Source organism: Mytilus californianus, unplaced genomic scaffold, assembly GCF_021869535.1.
Source record: "Mytilus californianus isolate M0D057914Y unplaced genomic scaffold, xbMytCali1.0.p SCAF_1, whole genome shotgun sequence".
In the NCBI taxonomy this organism is placed as follows: Eukaryota; Metazoa; Mollusca; class Bivalvia; order Mytilida; family Mytilidae; genus Mytilus; species Mytilus californianus.
Genome location: NW_026262581.1, coordinates 8,088,875 through 8,110,947, shown reverse-complemented (window position 1 = coordinate 8,110,947; position 22,073 = coordinate 8,088,875). Strand labels below are relative to the sequence as shown.

At 31.7% G+C, this 22,073-nt stretch overlaps 1 protein-coding gene across 2 annotated transcripts in view; it reads left to right on the top strand.

The window, feature by feature from the left end:
• Positions 1-21,368, top strand: part of LOC127698789 (uncharacterized) — a 68,320-nt gene extending 46,952 nt beyond the window's left edge. For both annotated transcript variants that reach the window (XM_052202457.1, XM_052202467.1), the window contains exons 9-13: positions 518-743; positions 8,843-8,930; positions 10,077-10,155; positions 10,550-10,892; positions 12,271-21,368. In XM_052202457.1, coding sequence (XP_052058417.1) covers positions 518-743; positions 8,843-8,930; positions 10,077-10,155; positions 10,550-10,892; positions 12,271-12,470 — 936 coding nt within the window. In that variant the 3' untranslated portion in view covers positions 12,471-21,368. The remainder of the gene's footprint in view (positions 1-517; positions 744-8,842; positions 8,931-10,076; positions 10,156-10,549; positions 10,893-12,270) is intronic.
• Positions 21,369-22,073: the final 705 nt, after the last annotated feature.

The following is a 22,073-nucleotide window of genomic DNA, read 5'->3' as shown; positions in this document are numbered from 1 at the left end:
AAAAACACTGAATTCCATGCACATTTAACTTTGACCTTTGAGGGGCATAAAAAATATAATAAAAAGTTAATCCTAGGGGGTATACCGGTAATCAATGTTTGTAATTCTGTGTTTCTTTAAAGGGCTCTGTCGGTTAATCTTGGGAAGGCCTATGGTAATGGGCTTTTCCCTGTGTGTGTGTGTTTGTGTGTGTCTTTAAAGAGCTCTGTCAATTAATCTGGGGAAGGCCTATAGTAATGGGCCTGTCCCTGTGTGTGTGTGTGTCTTTAAAGGGCTCTGTCGGTTAATCTGGGGAAGGCCTATACTAATGGGCCTGTCCCTGTGTGTGTGTGTGTGTCTTAAAAGGGCTCTGTCGGTTAATCTGGGGAAGGCCTATAGTAATGAGCTTGTCCCTGTGTGTGTGTGTCTGTTTGTCTGTCTGTCAATCATAAATTATTTCAGTCATAATAAACATTATTAAACATTATTTTACTGGGTGTATGATAGCATTGTATATAAAAAATATTTGTTTTTTCAGGCTTTAGGTAAAGAGTATCAGAATGGTCCTTTTCTTGGATATTATATATCAGCATCTAGTCCTAACGATGGTCTATTAAAAGAATATCATGCTAATAGTTCTGATTCAGACCACCTGCAGCAGCCAATGGATATTCCATGTGACCAACCAATAACTATTACCATGAAATCATGGGGCAAGGCAGGCTATTCTAATACATCAACTATCATCATACCAAAGGCTAATTGTAAGTAAATTTATTTTTAATAAACGATGTATAGTAATTCTTATTTATTTTCTTTAGTATGAAGCATACATGTGATTCCCATATTTCTCGCAACTTGTCAGTGTAGTTAAAAAATTGTTGATCATGTCCATGATAGCAATAAAATATGGCTGCTACTGATTGCTAAGACATCAGGTCACTGTAGCAAATTAACTCCAGATGGGAGATTCAGGCTCTAAGGAGCAATTTTGGTTGTTTCCCCTCCAAATCTGTACTTTTAGTATTAATAGTTCTTGTTTATTGCCTATCTAGATGTTACCCCGATCACTTTCTTTTTACTAAATTCAAGCAAATTTGAACTAAAAGTAATGTCACATTCTTTAGTACTATAGTAAAATTTAAAGGGATTCAACTTTTGTATGTGCAGTCTATTTTTTTTTACTGACAACAAATTCAAACATTCAATGTATTTTTAATGTGAATTCAATTATTCTGATTTCTGCATTTATATTAAAATAAATTTTACCATTACAGGACAACTTTTATTGTTCTTCCATGCACACTCAAAAGATCTGGGGTGACATCTTATGGAATTCCCTGTATATTAAAGCCTTCTGTGTTTGTTTCTTCAATGAACTTTTTGTTAGACAGTTAGTGTAAGGTGATTTTTGTGATGTAATTTGATGATTATATGCTGTGTTTGGACAATAGTTTTTAATGACATCTTTGTATATTTCATGTTTTCTATCTCTTTTCTTTTTTATTTATATCACTCTCAATTCCAATCAATAAAATGATAAATAAATGATTAAAATTTTATAGTTGATTTTATTGAAAAAATATGTTCTTACATTCTTTCATGTCTTTTTAAAAAATGTTAAATTATTCTACCCCCATTTAAAGAGGAGACATATTGTAGCTATCATATCCTTGAATTCCCAATTATAAGCTTGAGAACAAGAATCCAGAAACTTTTTTACACAATTTCGGTCATTTTGAGATGACTTAAAAGTTGGGCCCCTTTTTATACGCCCGTTTACGGGACGTATTATGGTATACAATTGACCGTCTGTCGCTCCGTCGTCCGTCTGTCTGTCCATCCGTCCGTCGTCAACATGTCGGACATTAATCCAAAAACGCTTTTACCAATATGCATAAAACTTATGTGAATTGTATATATCTATTGATGTGAGCTCCCTTTCGTTTTTATACGCCCGTTTACGGGACGTATTATGGTATACCGTTGTCCGCCTGTCTGTCGTCAACATGTCGGACATTAACTCAAAAACACTTTCACCAATATGCATAAAACTTTGGTGAATTATTCATATCTGTTGACGTGAGCTCACTTTCGTTTTTTATAAATTTTAGATTTACCATTTCCGAGTTTTGGGGTTTTATTCAATAAAAAAGGGGGATTTTCCAGTTTTCGGACAATAACTCAAAAACAATTTCACTAATTTGCATGAAACTTTTATGAATTGTTCATATCTATTGACGTGAGCTCCCTTTCGTTTTTTATAAATTTCGGATTTACCGTTTCCTAGTTTTGGGGTTTTATTCATTAAAAAAGGGGGGATTTTCCAGTTTTGGGACAATAACTCAAAAAATATGTCACCAATATTTGCAAGAAACTTTTGTGAATTGTTCATATCTATTGACATTAGCTCACTTTTATTTTTATACGACCGCAAAAATTAAAAATTTTTTGGTCGTATATTGGTATGACGTTGGCGTCGTCGTCGTCGTCGTCGTCGTCCGGCGTCGTCCGGCGTCGTCCGAAGACACATTGGTTTTCGCACTCTAACTTTAGTTTAAGTGAATGGATCTCCATGAAATTTCACCATAAGGTTCAATACCACGAAAGGAAGGTTGGGATTGATTTTGGGGGTTATGGTACCAACAGTTAAGGAATTAGGGGCCAAAAAGGGGCCAAAAATAAGCATTTTTGTAACTTTCAGACAATAACTTGTGTTTAAGTGTATGGATCTCTCTGACATTGTACCACAAGGTTCCATATCACAACGGGAAGGCTGTAATTGATTTTGGGGGTAATTGCCTCAAAATTTTAGGAATTAGGGGCCAAAAAAGGGGCAAAAAACAAGCATTTTTCTAGTTTCATGACAATAACTTGTGTGTAAGTGTTTGGATATTTCTGAAATTGTACTACAAGGTTCCATATCACAAAGGGAAAGCTGGAATTGAGTTTGGGGGTAATTGCCCGAAACGTTTAGGAATTGGGGGCCAAAAAGGGGCCAAAAATAAGCATTTTTCTAGTTTCCAGACAATAACTTGTGTTCAAGTGTATGGATCTCTCTGAAATTGTACTGCAAGGTACCATACCACAAAGGGAAGGCTGGGATTGAGTTTGGGGGTGATGAATCATAAGGGGGTTCAAAAAATTTGGGGGGGGGGATTTTTTTTTTTTTTTTTTTTCTTTTTTTCCTTTTTTTTTTCTTTTAAAATTTTCCATTTTAAGTTGGTTATTTCTGATTTATATTTAAAAGCAAATAATAATGATATGGTAGGAGATACACATCAAACAGGATGTGTAAATTATTATATAATAAGTATTGTGCAATAGCAAGAAATTTTCAATTGCACAGTATTGCACAATAGCAAGAAATCTTCAATTGCACAGTATTGCGCAATAGCAAGAAATCTTCAATTTAACAGTATTGCGCAATAGCAAGAAATATCCAATAGCACAATATTGCGCAATAGCAAGAAATTGTCAATTGTACAGTATTGCGCAATAGCAAGAAATATTCAATTGCACAGTATTGTGCAAAAGAAGATACTTCGTATAAATTGCTTATTTCTTGATCAATTTCAATGGGGTTTTATTCTTGAATTCTTGGGGTTCTTTAATATGCTGAATCTAACCGTGTATTAAGTTTTTGGATTTTGGGCCCCGTTTTTAAATTGGTCCACATTGAGGTCCAAAGGGTCCAAAATTAAACTTTGTTTGGTTTCATCAAAAATTGAATTATTGGGGTTCTTTGATATGCCGAATCTAACCGTGTATTTTTGATTTTTAATTTTGGGTCCCGTTTTTTAAATTGGTCTACATTAAGGTCCAAAGGGTCCAAAATTAAACTTAGTTTGATTTTAACAAAAATTGAATTCTTAGGGTTCTTTGATATGCTGAATCTAAACATGTGTTTAGATTTTTGATTATGGGCCCAGTTTTCAAGTTGGTCCAAGTTGGGGTCCAAAATTAAACTTTGTTTGATTTCAACAAAAATTGAATATATGGGGTTCTTTGATATGCTGAATCTAAACATGTATTTAGATTTTAGATTTTTGGCCCAGTTTTCAAGTTGGTCCAAATTGGGGTCCAAAATTAAACTTTGTTTGATTTCAACAAAAATTGAATATATGGGGTTCTTTGATATGCTGAATCTTACCATGTATTTAGATTTTTTATTTGTGGGCCCGCTATCAAATTGGTTCATATTGAGGTCAAAAGGGTCCAAAATTAAACTTTGTTTGATTTCATCAAAAATTAAATTATTGGGGTTCTTTGATATGCCAAATCTAACCATGTATTTAGATTTCTAATTTTAAGTCCCGTTTTTTAAATTGGTCTACATTAAGGTCCAAAGGGTCCAAAATTAAACTTAGTTTGATTTCAACAAAAATTGAATATATGGGGTTCTTTGATATGCTGAATCTAACCATGTATTTTGATTTTGGACATTGGACCATAATAGGTAAATTAAAAAAATTGAAGTTCTTAGACCACATTCTTTCTGTGTCAGAAACCTATGCTGTGTCAAATATTTAATCACAATCCAAATTCAGAGCTGTATCAAGCTTGAATGTTGTGTCCATACTTGCCACAACTGTTCAGGGTTCGACCTCTGCGGTCGTATCAAGCTGCGCCCAGCGAAGCATTTTATTTTATAAATTTTGGGATTTACCGTTTCCGAGTTTTTGGGTTTTATTCATTAAAAAAGGGGGGATTTTCCAGTTTTCAGACAATAACTCAAAAACAATTTCACCAATTTGCAAGAAACTTTGGTGAATTGTTTATATCTATTGACATGAGCTCCCTTTTGATTTTTATAAATTTCAGACTATACATTTCCGATTTATGGGGTTTTATTCATTACAAAAAGGTGGAAATTCCAGTTTTCGGACAATAACTCAAAAATGTTTTCAGTATTTTTTATGAAACTGGTAAATTGTTTATATCTATTTTTGTAAGCTCCCTTTTGAATTTTATAAATTTTCGATTTTATATTTCTGAGTTATAAGATTTTATTTGTTTATAGTCTGACAACAGATTTACAAAGAATTACGCAACAGCACAGTGTATTGCACAACAGCAAGAAATCTTTCATATAACCAATTTCAAGTTCTTTGACTACATTTATTCAGAAACCTATAATATATCAAATATTTAATTACAATCCAAATTCAGACCTGTATCAAGCTTGAATATTGTGTCCATTTTTGCCCCAACTGTTCAGATCCAGCTGTGCTCAGCAAAGCAGTTTATTTATAAATTTTGGGATTTACCGTTTCCGAGTTTTGGGGGTTTTATTCATTAAAAAAGGGGGGATTTTCCAGTTTTCAGACAATAACTCAAAAACAATTTCACCAATTTGCAAGAAACTTTGGTGAATTGTTTATTTCTATCGACATGAGCTCCCTTTTGATTTTTATAAATTTCAGACTATACGTTTCCGATTTATGGGGTTTTATTCATTACAAAAAGGTGGATTTTCCAGTTTTCGGACAATAACTCAAAAATGTTTTCAGCGTTTTTTATGAAACTTTGGTAAATTGTTTATATCTATTTTTGTAAGCTCCCTTTTGATTTTTATAAATTTTCGATTTTATGTTTCCGAATTATAAGATTTTATTTGTTTATAGTCTGACAACATATTTACTACATGTAAGTATTGCGCAACAGCACAGTGTATTGCACAACAGCAAGAAATCTTTCATGTAACCAATTTCAAGTTCCTTGACTACATTTATTCAGAAACCTATAATATATCAAATATTTAGTTACAATCTTAATTCAGACCTGTATCAAGCTTGAATATTGTGTCTATTTTTGCCCCAACTGTTCAGGGTTGGACCTCTGCGGGCGTATCCAGCTGCGCTCAGCAAAGCAGTTTATTTCAACTGTCAAAATTATTCACACTAGATTCATATCATCAACACCTGTTTTTCTAAAAATGTTCATAATAGAAGACAACAGTTTAAAATTTAGATGATCATTTTAATGACTCAAAATGGTAAATTTCTCAGACATCACTAATGTTTTTTCGATTTTGAAATTAAAACTGGAAGTTTCACAACACTACTAAAGTATGAATAATTCTGGATTCATTTCCAGGATTCATTCTGTTTATCAAATTGACAGGAAATCATGGAATTTTTTATTTTGTTACCTTTAAAAGTGATTGAATATAACAGATAATAGTTGTTATTACATAGTAATAGGTGTGAATTAAAATTCACTGGTAAAAAGTTAGCGATCATTAGTTAATTATTCAGAGGCATTGATATATAAAGAGAGTAATAAAAGAGCCAGAAGAGTGGGGCTAGCAGTTGATGTACAAATTAACATATGTTATAAATATTCTGACCTGATTTAAATGATATGATGGTAATTCTTAACTACATTAGCAAAAAGTTCTTAACCAGTTTGAATTTATAATTCACCAGACCTCCCTCACAATCTAATGCTTGATCGACGTTCACTTTGTTACAAGAGTACATTATCTTGATTGATGTTATTTTCATAGTTTTTCAAGAAGTTCCAATACATCTTCTTATTCAAGTTATTTAAATAGTTTTTCAAAACTTCAGAGTAAATATTTAATTGCATTTTTGTATACTCATCCAATGTTCCTGCTGGTATATGGAGGGAAATTTTATGTTGTCAGAATGCCTCTTTTGATTGTGAAATCTTCTGAAGAAGAATTATTTTCTTGATGGGAAAAATAAAAGTCGCTTGTAATGGTAAAGGTCAGAGATATATAACAATTTACATGTCAGTTCATTGGTTTACTACAAATCTGTCTTGGTCTGGGTTTGTATGTTTATTTTTCTTTTACACTTCAAAGGATGAAGTTAGCAATAAGGCAATCAAACACAATAAGTTAACTGTAGGCAAACAAAAAAGACAAAAAAAACAAAACAACAATTCACAAAACACTGCACACCAAACAGCAACATGAACCCCAGGGTAACTCAGGTGTTTCAGAACCCCAGGGTAACTCAGTTGTTGTTATTGTTAGGGTTAATAATATTCTGGTTGAGTTCACTAATCAATGTAACGGTGCGTTAGACATTTTCCATTCACACTTTCATTAACTAAAAAATTGTTTTGTTTTTGTCAAGCCTGCGACTTTTGTCGCAGAAAGCTTGACATAGAGATAGTGATCTGGCAGCTGTGGCAGCATTAACTAACTTTTTTAAAGCTTAATATTTCAGAAGGTAGAAGACTTGGATGCTTCATACTTTGTATATAGATGCCTTATGATATGAAGTTTCCGTCTGTCATATGTCCATTGTCCTTGACCTCATTTTCATGGTTCAGTGACTACTTGAAAAAAGAGTTAAGATTTTTTGTAATGTTAATTTCTCTCTTATTATGAGTAAAAGGATATCCATATTTGGTATCTGCGTAGCCTCATGCCTGTCAAACAGTTTTCACTTGACCTTGACCTCATTTCATGGATCAGTGAACAAGGTTAAGTTTTCGTGGTCAAGTCCATATCTCAGATACTGTAAGCAATAGGTCTACTATATTTGGTGTATGTATAATTGTAAGTTGTACATGTCCAACTGGCAGGTGTCATCTGACCTTGACCTCATTTTCATGGTTCTGTGGTAAAAGTTAAGTTTTTGTGTTTTGGTCTGTTTTTCATATGACCGCAAAAGTATATTTGTATGACGTTGGCGTTGTCGTCATCTGAAGACATATTGGTTTTCGCACAATAACTTTAGTTTAAGTGAATGGATCTCTATGAAATTTTACCATAATGTTCAATACCACAAAAGGAAGGTTGGGATTGATTTCGGGGGTTATGATACCAACAGTTAAGGAGTTAAGGGCCAAAAATAAGCATTTTTGTAACGTCTAGACAATAACTTGTGTTTAAGTGTATGGATCTCTCTGAAATTATATCACAAGTTTCCATACCACAAAGGGATGGTTAGGATTGGCTTTGGGGGTTATGGATCAAACCGTTTAGGAATTAGGGGCAAAAAAGGGGAAAAAACAAGGGTTTCCTGGTTAATGGACAATTTAAAAGCAGTGAAAGGGAGGTAATCCAAAAACAAAATTGTACAATGTTGTACAATGTTGGATTACCTCCCTTACGCTGCTTTGAAATTATCTATTTAAGACTTTTATGATGTATTTAAATTGTAATTATGGTTGCAAACTCCATTGGAAATTTGAATTGAGATTATGAACATATCTTGAGGGAAACAATTTTTTTTTTTTGGGTTGAAGTCCAATCAACTTGAAACTTAGTACACATGTTCCCTATGATATGATCTTTCTAATTTTAATGCCAAATTAGAGTTTTGACCCCAATTTCATGGTCCACTGAACATAGAAAATGATAGTGCGAGTTAGGCATCCGTGTACTATATATGGACACATTCTTGTTACAAATAAAAAAAATTATTATTGACATTATGGTTTTTGCTGTCAAACATTGCCTTAAATGAAACAAATTTGTATATTCATGCTGCAAAAGAGGGGCAATACTAGTTTACCTCTCTCTATGCATCCCTCTATCCATTGCACATTTCTTCTATTTTTCCAAGAAACAAAGGTCATAGCTTCTTGGTATATGGCACAAGCTTCCTCTAGGTATGCCATATAGTGTGACACATTTACAGTTCCTTCAGTGTTCTACTTAATGTTTGCCAAAAACTTATCAAATGGCATGGAATGCCATGCGCATATAAGAAATACAACGTACTTGTCACATTTAGTCAACAGCATTGAGTTGGGGTATAATAAATTAAGAATAACTCACAATACCTTTTGTCAATTGGTGTACATGTAAGTATTTCAATAGGAAATTTGTTTTCCAGTATCAAAAGATATTATGTATAAAATTAGTATTTTTTTGCAGACTTATCACAATCAGAAATAGCAGGTATCGTAATTGGTGTGGTTTTATTTGTTGGTATTGTCATCACTTTAGTAGTTTGTGTTTTTAGGTGAGTTTTCAAACTTCGGAGGTATAGCAGTAAAATATCACTGTGTTAGATAAAATCTGTATGGTAAAACTTGTATATAGTGTGTTTTTAGGTGAGTTTTCAAACTTCGGAGGTATAGCAGTAAAATATCACTGTGTTAGATAAAATCTGTACGGTAAAACTTGTATATAGTATGGCTTCAAGCACAGAGTAAACTAAAATGTCACATACACCATAAAAAAAACCTAGAGTGAAGGATGCAGCCTCTTGTGGTATCAATAATGAATTAAACAAGCCTAAATTCCCAAAAAATTCAGATTGTCTGCAGTGTGTTCTCATTGAACCAAATGAAACTTTTCCACAGATTCATCTCCTATTGGTCAATCTAAACTTTTGTCAGTTCTATTGTCCCATTGAATAAATACAATAGCTATTGTTCTCTGTGTTGTTTATTCGCTGGGACCTTTAAATTTCTTTTAAGAGAAATCCATCACTCATTGATTAACTTACCTGAGTAAAAAAAATATCTTCTAAAAGATGAAAATACATGTTTGTTCAATGGGAAAACAGAACTGACAAAAGTTTAAATAGATTGACCAATAGGAGATGACTCTGTGGAAAAGTTACATTTGGTTCGCAATAAATAAGCTACTTGTGTTAGTCTCTAAAACGTGAAAAATAAACTAAAAAATGCAATAAGAAAAGTATATCTACAAAAATTTGAAGATAAAATAAAACTATTGTTTAAATGTTCATCAACAACTGAAGGATATTCAACAATTAGATAATTACCAACAACTAAATAATCATGAAACGCAACCAAATACAATAAGGAGATATGTAACAATTCCTCTATTTTCTTCTGTACATTTTACACAGAGATGAAATTAAATGTATTCTTTGTTTTACTATATAATATAAAAATAAGGAGATGAGGTATGATTGCCAATAAGACAACTATCCACCAAAGTTCAAAATAAAGTGAATGTAAGAAATTATAGGCAACCGTACAGCCTTCAACAATGAGAAAAACCCATACCATGTAGTCAGCTATAAAAGGCCACAACATGAAAAACATGATACAATTCAATTCAGAAAACTCAACTGCATGTATTACTGTCCATACATCAGCTCACCATAATAAAACTTTTATGTTATTTTGTTAAGGATTGATTGTTGTGGAAAAGTTAAAGAGATTTTCAAACCACCTGAGATAGAGTTACCTGTAGTCAAGATAAATTACATGGTGAGTAAAAGTTTACAAGAAAAATTGACTTGATAATCATGCAAGACACCTGTTAGTATATTTACAGGTTATGATGGAAAAAAAAAGTACTAGCCTTATTTATCATTTATTCATTGTTACTTTTTGGGTAAAGGGAGACGTGACTAAAAAATCAATATACGCATGAGCAACCATAAATAGAGACATCAAGAAGTCAAAATACTCTGTAGACCAATAGAAAGGTGTTTATACAATTTGTGGAGCTCTAGATTATGTGAAAATATTGAACAAATTAATCAGAGAATATGAAAGTTCCCCCATCAACATTAGTATTGGAATGCATCACGATTGTTGTCGGCCAATCAAAAGTATGGATTTTAATGTAATTATATATCAATACATATTCTTTTTTAAGGAACATAATAAAGACAGTGGACATGAGACACTTTCTACCTCCACATTCAAGACTTCACATACTAATAGTAATAGTGAAAAAGACAGTCAATATTCTGCTGTCTACAGTAATGCAGGTTATAGCTCAGTAGGATCAAAGAATGAAAATGACTTTGTACTAAAAGGCTCTATTAAAGATGGAAGCTCTCAATCTGTATGTGAATCCTTCTCAGATATAAACAGCGGTGAGGATTCACCTCAATCCTCCGGTTGCTCATATGAATCGTATTCTAGTGGAAGGATGTTATTGAACAGTTCAGATGATGAAGATGGTTATCGTGGGGCAGAAGAAAGTACATGTTATGGTAAGATGAAGGATGAAATGAACAGTGGGTTAGATAGTTTGATAAAGGTTTATTTAACTCATGGTCTAAAATGGCTACATAAGTAACAGTTTGAAAGAGGGTTAATAAATCAATGTGTCCATATTGGTAATTTAAATTACTATTTTATAAAGGGTAAAATTAATCCTTAAATATTATTACAATAAGTATTTTCTTCAAGGGATGTAGGCAGTGATGAAGTGTTGGAAAAATTTGGACTGTAAATGTAAAAAGTGATTATGATGGATATAGCGTCAGCAATTTTGCCCAGAAATAGGCCAACTAAAAACCCCTCAGAGAGTTGATGCAAGGGTTCATTAACGTGCAGAAAAGTGGCACTTACCCAACACAGGGCATAGGATTTATCACTCACATGTTGCCTTTTAAAACTGAATAAGCAACTATTAAATGAATGATTAATTGTAGAAAAAAACAGTATGTTTGCTAGGATATATAGGAATCAGCCTGTCTGTCTGTCCATCTGTCCATCTGTCTGTCCAGACCAACTTCTTTATCCTTTCTTTGATTCAATTCAAACTTTGTAGAATAAAAGATCATGATACCGTATACAAACATTGCTATGTGAAGGAATTTTTATTCTGAATATTTCATCCAAAATTATGCCCCTTTCCCCTGAGAAATTTAGACACTTCTGAACAAACCTTGTCATTGCAACTACTTCTTGTTTCATCACATCTAGATGAAACTTTGTACATTGTAAGATACTAATATGTAGTATTGCATATGTGTGTAGAATTTTCTGGTCCATTGAGTTTTTGCTAGTTATGCCCTTTTCAACTTAGAAATTTTGACTGAACCAACCTTGTTATTGCAGCCTCTTCTATGTGGTTTTTTGTATCAGCATGACACTTTGTACATTGTCAGATCCTAATCCTATGTGCATGTGGGTAGGATGTTCTGTTCCATCGAGGTTTTTTTTTATAGATATGCCCCTTTGGACTTAGAAATTTTAGCAGAACCGACCTTGTCATTACAACTACTCCTACATGGTTTATTTTGTCTACAAAAAACCTAGTAGATTGTTAGATCCTAATGTACAGATGTGCATGTGGGTAGGCTTTTGTGGTCCATTGAGGTTTTTTTCAGTTATGATCTTTTCAACTCAGAAATTTTGGCAGAACAGACCTTGTCATTGCAATGATACTTAAAATGGTAAATGCATCAGAGATGACATCAAATAAAACATCAGATAAAAAAGTTCAAATTAATATTATTAACTTCTTTGATTCGCTGTATTTCAGTCACTAGCTTATTCAAATGTCTAGCCACAATGTAGAAGGTACAAGTCCAGCTTAACGGACAATTCTTGTTGTATTAAATTTTTTTTTTTGTATTACAGAAGACGATTCAGTGAAGAGTTATGTTCAGCAGGATGGAGAAAACTCATCTGAATTAACCTCATCAGATACTACACAAACTTCAAACAAACAATGTAGTACTACTAAAGAATTAATCTCATCAAATACTACAGAAACTTCAAACAAACAATGTAGTACTACTAAAGAATTAACCTCATCAAATACTACAGAAACTAATTAACCTCATCAAATACTACAGAAACTTCAAACAAACAATGTAGTACAAAAGACAGTCAACAAGATACTACTCAAACTACACATCAAATACACTCCGTTAAGACAGCAATCAAAGCAAATAATTTATCTCAGGAGGCAGCTTCTATCAAAAGTACTGGTACTTCAGAATGTGTTTGATATAAAATGGCCCAATGAACAGAATGCTTAGTATCAAGACTCACATATAAAAATCAAAAAAATTGTAATAAAAGTAAATGCCTGTTATAGAAAAGATGTAGAACTTAAGGGAGGAAAGAAATCATAAACCTTGGATGTTTAGATGTTCATAATGTTTTGTCTCGACGAAACTCACAGAATGAGAGACATAGGGATTACAATCAGGTGGTGGTGTAAACTATTTGTATTAAGCTTTAAATTTCAGAAGGAAGAAGACCTGGATGTTTCATACTTTGTATACAGATGCCTTATGTGACAAGATTTCTGTCTATTGTATGTCCACTGTCCTTAGCCTCATTTTCATGGTTGAGGGGCTGCTTAAAAAAAAAAATCTTTCCTCTTTTTTGTCATGTGAATTTCTCACTTATTATGAGTAATAGGATAACTATATTTGGTTGTATGGTTCATTGCAACGTCTATAAGTTCGTCAGACAGGATTCACCTGACCCGACCCCATTTCGTGGATCAGTGATCAAGGTTAAAGTTACATGATTAAGTCGGTATCTCAGATACTATAAGTAGGTCAATATATGTAGTGTATGGAATGATTGTTAAGTGTATGTTTTAGTCAGGTAGGTTTCATTTGACCTTGATTTCATTTTATTGGTTTATTGGTCAATGTTAGATTTGTTTCATAAATACTATAAGCAATAGGTCAGCTATAATTAATGCACAGAATGATTGTAAGGTGGACATGTCTGTCTTGTAAATATCAACTGACCTTGACCTCATTTCAAAGTTCATTAGTCAATGTTAAGTTTTCATGCTTTGGTATGTTTCTTGTATATTATAAGCAGAAGGTCGACTATATTTGGTGTATGGAATGATATTAAGGTTTACACGTCTGATCATAAAATTGATCATGGTCATTAAAGCAGCGGAGACATTTCAGCATGTCCTCTCTTGTAGTTCAAACTTGTACATAAGTCTTTACAAAATATTATAATTTTTTTGACATAAAACTCTTTATACAATACACTATCTTTTTTTACTCGTACATAAAATTACTGAATATAATACACTGTTTTTAACTTGTACATTAAATTACTGTATATAATATACTATATATTTTACTTGATTATCTTGTACTTAGAATGTTTGTAAATAATGGATAATATACTACCGGTATATATTTTACTTGGTTATCTTGTACTTTGATTGTTTGTAAATAATCTCATATAATCTCATATCAGCATTATCTTTTGTACTAAATATTTTTTCCTGTGATAACACTGTGAACACAAATATGTTTTTGTTTTGTTTTGGTAAATGTGCAATACAATAAGACTTGCTGCAATAAAACTGACTTTTTTTTTACTATTTTTAAGGCAATTGCTTTTTGCCTTTATGCTATGGTGAGACTGCCATATTTGTGATGCAGATTGAAACTGGTCGAAGTACAAAATTTCTGCTGCTACGATAAATTTCCTTTGTTTTTATGATTAATTTGTATAGAACAGGTCTAGTTAAAAACAATGGTGGGCTGGTGAAGTTTCAAAACATTAATTTATAGATGTATTTTACATTTCTTCATGTTTTTCGATTGACTATTAAAGATAAATTAAGTAGAAGTCAGAGTGAAAAAGTGTGTTTTTATCAGTGCCATTTTGGTTCTTTAGATTTTTCATCATAATATTAAATTATGTCAGTTTTTGATTTAATATTGAAAATTTGAATGAACAATCCCTTATATCAGTATTTAGTGAAGAACAACTTTTTATGCCAACAAATCTAACTGATTTTTTATTTACTTTTGGCACTCATAACTCAAGTGTACAATGAAAGATTTGAATTTTCGGCAAAAGAATGTTTCACTTCATTTAAACATGATTTAATGGCCTTAAGTTAAAATTTGATCCATTTTTTTGCATAATAAACGTCAAATTCCTTTCCAAATGGCTCATCAGAGATTTTTTATTATTGTAAATTTTCCTCCTCCACCATTTTAAATTCATGTATATAAGGTTGTAAACCACATGTAGTAGAAATCATAAAAACATTGACTTGGAGGCAATTGCCTTTGTAGCTCTCTCACGCCTTGATTATTAATTCTTGTTACTAAAACCAGCATTTTTATTTTTTTATAATAATTTTTGTTTTAATAGAATGGACCAACATGAACATATTGGTCCTTGTAAATGACATAAATGGACAAAAAAATAAAATCCAAAATCAATGATGTTACTATGCACCACCATTTCTGAATTGGTTCAGCATATTATAGTCAAGTCTGGCAGTTTAGATAGTCAGATATGTTTGTATCATTTACTTAGTGTTAAATGGACATGTGATGGATAAAATCTATGGTCAGTACTGTTAAGGGTGCAATCAACAGTTTTTTTCTATGACGTCCTATTTTAAGGGACCATGCCTAAGTGACCCTTAGTGGTGGAATGGTTAATAAAGATACTTGAATAAAACTAGATATCACTGGAATCAGAATTTTTCTCTAGTTTATATTGAAATAAAAATATAGTGTACTTTTAGTATAGTAAAAAAGTTCTATCCAGAGAAAACGGGGAAAAAGTTGCCTAATCTGAACATAAAAAACCTGAAATCAGCTCATGTGCATACCCATGTAAACATGATACAGGCACATTTCCCATAATCAAAACTGTATGAAATTCATAGGTTTTTACCTGGCCTTTAATAAAAATCATGTTTCAGGGTACGGTTTCCTGCTTCGAAAAGAGCTACAGTGGCTGCAAATAAGTTTTCAATTTGCATTGCCAAAAAAACAGGATGTTTACAGTGTTGTCTCCCCTCAAAACATGTATATTTAATCTAATTTTTAAAATTATTTTAATCATTCAACCTGTTTAAATTGAAAGCTAATTAACTAATTTATACAATCAAATACAAAAAACTTTTTCACCAATTATATGAATAAAAAGGGATTTCCCTCCATGGTTATTTTTAGTCGGGGAATGACCCCTAGTTTTTTATACGAAACTGTTTATAGCACCCTAAAGTGTTAATGTTTCATTTTTATACGACCGCAAAAATTTTTTGCGGTCGTATATTGGTATGACGTTGGCATCGTTGTCTTCCGAAGACACACTGGTTTTCGCACAATAACTTTAGTTTAAGTGAATGGATCTCTATGAAATTTTACCATAAGGTTCAGTACCACAAAAGGAAGGTTTGGATTGATTTTGGGATGGTACCAACAGTTAAGGAATTAGGGGCCAAATAAACATTTTTCTAGTTTCCAGACAATAACTTGTGGAACGGTGTATGAATCTCTCTGAAATTATACCACAAGTTTCCATACCACAAAGGGATGGTTAAGATTGACTTTGGGGGCTATGGCTCAAACCGTTTAGGAATTAGGGGCAAAAAAGGGGGAAAAACAAGGGTTTCTTGGTTAATGGACAATTTAAAAGCAGTGTAAGGGAGGTAATCCAAATACATTTAAAGTATTAAAAAAAAATTGGATTGCCTCCCTTACATTGCTTTTAAATTATGTATAAAGATGTTGTATTGTCTTGAGGTGATTAGCTGTCAATTAATTTTTAGAAGTTACTATTAAAGGAATATTAATTTTAGCCATGATTATGTATTTTATTTTCTATTTTAAGACTTTTATGATGTATTTAAATTGGTAATTATGGTTGCAAACTCCATTGGAAATTTGAATTGAGATTATGACCATATCATGAGGGAAAGAATTTTTTTAGGAAAAAGGGGCGGGAGGTGAAAAAAATTTGGGGGGGGGGGGGCAATTTTTTCTCATTTCAGATTTCAGAAAATTAAAAAGAAAATTTCTTCAAATTATTTTTTTTTTTTTGCAAAATAAAGGGAGGGGGGGGGGGGTCAATACGGAACAGCATGGTGTATTGCACAAAAGCAAAAAGTTGAATATAAATTCAAATCATATAACCAATTCTAGATTCTTTGACTACAGTTATTCTGTGTCAGAAAACTATTATGTGTCAAATATTTAATTACAATCCAAATTTAGACCTGTATCAAGCGCGAATATTGTGTCCATTTTTGCCCCAACTGTTCTGGGTTGGACCTCTGCGGTCGTATCCAGCTGTGCTCAGCGAAGCATTTTATTTGTCACTGATATTTTGAAAATTATGATATGCAACGATTTCAGAATTGATAGTACATTTTAACTTTGTCTGTGGCAGCAATCTCTATCAGTATTACACTTATCAGTTTGCTTTTAGGCATACATTTTTATTTTTTTATAATATTCATTTGTAATTTACAGTATACGCTAATGTGTCTATTATAAATCAGAGTGAACTTTTAAAAAAATTCTTTTCCCAACCTTTCTGTGACAGCCTTTATATTGTTACATGATTGAATAATTAAGTAGAAATACTGCAGATTCACTCTTCCAAAATTATAGTAAAAACAGATGATTCTGTTAAAGGAAAGTACTGTTTCTAGAACTCAGAAAGCTTTAAGTACAGTGTGTAAAAAATGAGAAGTTTTATCAACTACTCAAGTTGTAAATTTTTTGATATGTATTATGAATCTCATTTAAATTCAAGCTTCCCATACATATGGCAATTGTAGCCCTATTGATTGTTTTTGGTTAATAGGTTAAAGCTCAAGGTTACTAAAAATTGAAAAATGGTTTCTGTATTGTAGCCTTAATTTCACTTGTTTTATTGAAATGAAAATTATACAGATAGTCGATATGGGATTGGGAAAAATTCTATTGATTTAAGAGTCAACATGTTAAAGGTCTAGGTCGCAAACTAAAAATATATTTATTTCAAGAGTTGGTTTCTAGATGGTATCCTACTTTGACCACTTTGAATTACACATATACACATTATTTAGGTGAAACATTAGCATAAATGACATGCAATAGTAGTACATATTTATTTGTCCCTCCAAGCATACTAGTATTTTAAAACCTTTAAATATAATTGTTTTCTTTCAATAAATTTTTAGTTCAGGGAGCATTAGTTGACAGTGGCAGATTTTTACTTTTTCTACAAGTCTGTACATGTGATGCTTTATTTGAAAGGGCAGTCTGAATAACTAAATCTTTGGTGCTTTATTTGATAGGGCAGTCTAAATAACTATATCTTGGGTGCTTTATTTGATATGGTCAGTCTGAATACCTGAACCCATGGTCCTTCATTTGACAGATCAGTCTGAAAACATGAAGCCATGGTCGTAGTACTTTTGGTCCTTATTTTACATATTATTAATCTTAATATCAGTATCTCTGGTGCTTAATCTGATACATCATTATGAATATAAAAAAACTTTGGTCCTTTATTTAACACATCAGCCTGAATATTAGTACTGTTCATCTTTTATTTAACACATGACTTAATATGGATACAGATATTGCTTTGATTTGTTTATACAATGCCTGTAGAATTCAGTACCTATGCAACATTTTATAGTTTCTTCAATCAAATGATACTTTCCATAGTTTTTCTGAATATATGTCATTCTTACCATCTATTCCATCTGGTCTTTGACTCATTGGTGTAGGTTAAATTATACTTGTTAGAGGGGTCTAAATACAGCACAAACAACACTTTCCAAAAGACCAAAAAAGTGAAAAAGTATATTTTAACAAAACGCATTTGACTAACAGGTCAAATAACAAATGTTCTTAAACCCTGCTGACTGCCATTGGCGATTGCCAAATATACTTGTACATTTATATGCATAAGAAGTCACACAAGATATATTATTTGTTTATTTACACTTTAAGTTGCTGTATTGTTTGTATGTATCATTTTTTGTGCATATCTATAACATGACAGGAAATTTTTTTTTTTATTTTGTAATGATACTAGTTATGTTCTTTTTATATTTTTGCAGCAAAAACTATGTTAATGCACTTTTATATACAGTTGTATTAGTTAATCAACACTATATGAATGATTAAAAAAAATATATTTATATATATATATATTTAGTCAGTCATCTTTGTCTATCTGAAACATTTTCTGAAAGATAAATTAAGGGGGTACAGAACACCTAAGGGAGATAGCTCTTTAAAAATCAGCTGAATGTTTTAATCGCATACTAATAGTAAAGAGAAATCAAGTGTCTCAATGTTCAAAATTAGTGTTTGTCAAACTGCTATATATCCAATGAAATTATTCTAGTAAATTGTGTGGTTCAAATTTCTTGAAATTTTTATATTTTTGTCAACAGGTCATTCTAAATATTTTGTCAAAATTTCATGAAAATTAAACAAGCCAATTCTATTTTAGTCAAAGTGTTTGGTACCCCCTTATTTTGCTTTTTTTATGTCCCACCTACGATAGTAGAGGGGCATTATGTTTTTCTGTCTGTGCGTCCATTTGTCCACTCGTCTGTCTGTCCCGCTTCAGGTTCAAGTTTTTGGTCAAGGTAGTTTTTGATAAAGTTGAAGTCCAATCAACTTGAAACTTAGTACACATGTTCCCTATGATATGATCTTTCTAATTTTAATACCAAATTAGAGTTTTTACCCCAATTTCATGGTCCACTGAACATAGAAAATGATAGTGCGAGTGGGGTATCTGTGTACTATGGACACATTCTTGTTTAAACAGATAGTAGCTACGATTTTCATTAAAATTATTTTTTTTATGTATATGCCGGATTTTGTACAAAAAGTTATTTAAGAATGAATAAAACCATTACTGTTTACTTTCCATTAAGCATTTAGAAGCTTTTTAACATTTTACACCTGAATTTAATTTTTGTCTACCAGACAAAAATTCGATGTTAAGCCAACCCTTATTCATATGACCTATGTTGAACTTTAAGGGAAAATCCACGATTTTTTACTTATCATCTAAATATGTTCCTCATAACATAAAAAACACATTCACAAAGTTTTAAATTTATATTCCCTCTAAAAACGGAGAAAATCAAGTATTTGTAACTTTTTTGGTTGACATACGTCATCATGTTGTGACGTTTTAATCCGATTTAGTGAATGCTGGGAAATAATTAAATCAGTTAAAGGTCTTAATCGCTTATAGAATTTTTCCGTAATTAAAAGAGCGCAGATGTCCGTTTCGATATTTTGAAAATTATGATATGCAACGATTTCAGAATTGATAGTACATTTTAACTTTGTCTGTGGCAGCAATCTCTATCAGTATTTCACTTATCAGTTTGCTTTTAGGAATACATTTTTATTTTTTTATAATATTCATTTGTAATTTACAGTATACGCTAATGTGTCTATTATAAAACAGAGTGAACTTTAAAAAAAATTCTTTTCCCAACCTTTCTGTGACAGCCTTTATATTGTTACATGATTGAATAATTAAGTAGAAATACTGCAGATTCACTATTCCAAAATTATAGTAAAAACAGATGATTCTGTTAAAGGAAAGTACTGTTTCTAGAACTCAGAAAGCTTTAAGTACAGTGTGTAAAAAATGAGAAGTTTTATCGACTACTCAAGTTGTAAATTTTTGATCTGTATTATGAATCTCATTCAAATTCAAGCTTCCTATACATATGGCAATTGTAGCCCTATTGATTGTTTTTGGTTAATAGGTTAAAGCTCAAGGTTACTGTTACTAAAAATTGAAAAATGGATTCTGTATTGTTGCCTTATTAATTTCCCTTGTTTTATTGAAATGAAAATTATACAGATAGTCGATATTGGGATTGGGAAAAATTCTATTGATTTTAGAGTCAACAGGTTAAAGGTCGAGGTCGCAAACTAAAAATATATTTATTTCAAGAGTTGGTTTCTAGATGGTATCCTACTTTGACCACTTTGAATTACACATATACACATTATTTAGGTGAAACATTAGCATAAATGACATGCAATAGTAGTACATACTTATTTGTCCCTCCAAGCATACTAGTATTTTAAAACCTTTAAATATAATTGTTTTCTTTCAATAAATTTTTAGTTCAGGGAGCATTAGTTGACAGTGGCAGATTTTTACTTTTTCTACAAGTCTGTACATGTGATGCTTTATTTGAAAGGGCAGTCTGAATAACTAAATCTTTGGTGCTTTATTTGATATGGCAGTCTGAATAACTATATCTTGGGTGCTTTATTTGATATGGTCAGTCTGAATACCTGAACCCATGGTCCTTCATTTGACAGATCAGTCTGAAAACATGAAGCCATGGTCGTAGTACTTTTGGTCCTTATTTTACATATTATTAGTCTTAATATCAGTATCTCTGGTGCTTAATCTGATACATCATTATGAATATAAAAAAACTTTGGTCCTTTATTTAACACATCAGCCTGAATATTAGTACTGTTCATCTTTTATTTGACACATGACTTAATATGGATACAGATACTGCTTTGATTTTTGTATACAATGCCTGTAGAATTCAGTACCTATGCAACATTTTATAGTTTCTTCAATCAAATGTTACTTTCAATAGTTTTTCTGATTATATGTCATTCTTACCATCTATACCATCTGGTCTTTGACTCATTGTTGAAGGTTAGATTATACTTGTACATTTATATGCATAAGAAGTCACACAAGATATATTATTTGTTTATTTACACTTTAAATAGCTGTATTGTTTGTATGTATCATTTTTTGTGCATATCTATAACATGACAGGAATTTATTTTTTTTATTTTGTAATGATACTAGTTATGTTCTTTTTATATTTTGCAGCAAAAACTATGTTAATGCACTTTTATATACAGTTGTATTAGTTAATCAACACTATATGAATGATTAAAAAAAATATATTTATATATATATATATATTTAGTCAGTCATCTTTGTCTATCTGAAACATTTTTTGAAAGATAAATTAAGGGGGTACAGAACACCTAAGGGAGATAGCTCTTTAAAAATCAGCTGAATGTTTTAATCGCATACTAATAGTAAAGAGAAATCAAGCGTCTCAATGTTCAAAATTAGTGTTTGTCAAACTGCTATATATCCAATGAAATTATTCTAGTAAATTGTGTGGTTCAAATTTCTTGAAATTTTTATATTTTTGTCAACAGGTCATTCTAAATATTTTGTCAAAATTTCATGAAAATTAAACAAGCCAATTCTATTTTAGTCAAAGTGTTTGGTACCCCCTTAATTTGCTTTTTTTATGTCCCACCTACGATAGTAGAGGGGCATTATGTTTTTCTGTCTGTGCGTCCATTTGTCCACTCGTCCGTCTGTCCCGCTTCAGGTTCAAGTTTTTGGTCAAGGTAGTTTTTGATAAAGTTGAAGTCCAATCAACTTGAAACTTAGTACACATGTTCCCTATGATATGATCTTTCTAATTTTAATGCCAAATTAGAGTTTTTACCCCAATTTCATGGTCCACTGAACATAGAAAATGATAGTGCGAGTGGGGTATCTGTGTACTATGGACACATTCTTGTTTAAACAGATAGTAGCTACGATTTTCATTAAAATTATTTTTTTTATGTATATGCCGGATTTTGTACAAAAAGTTATTT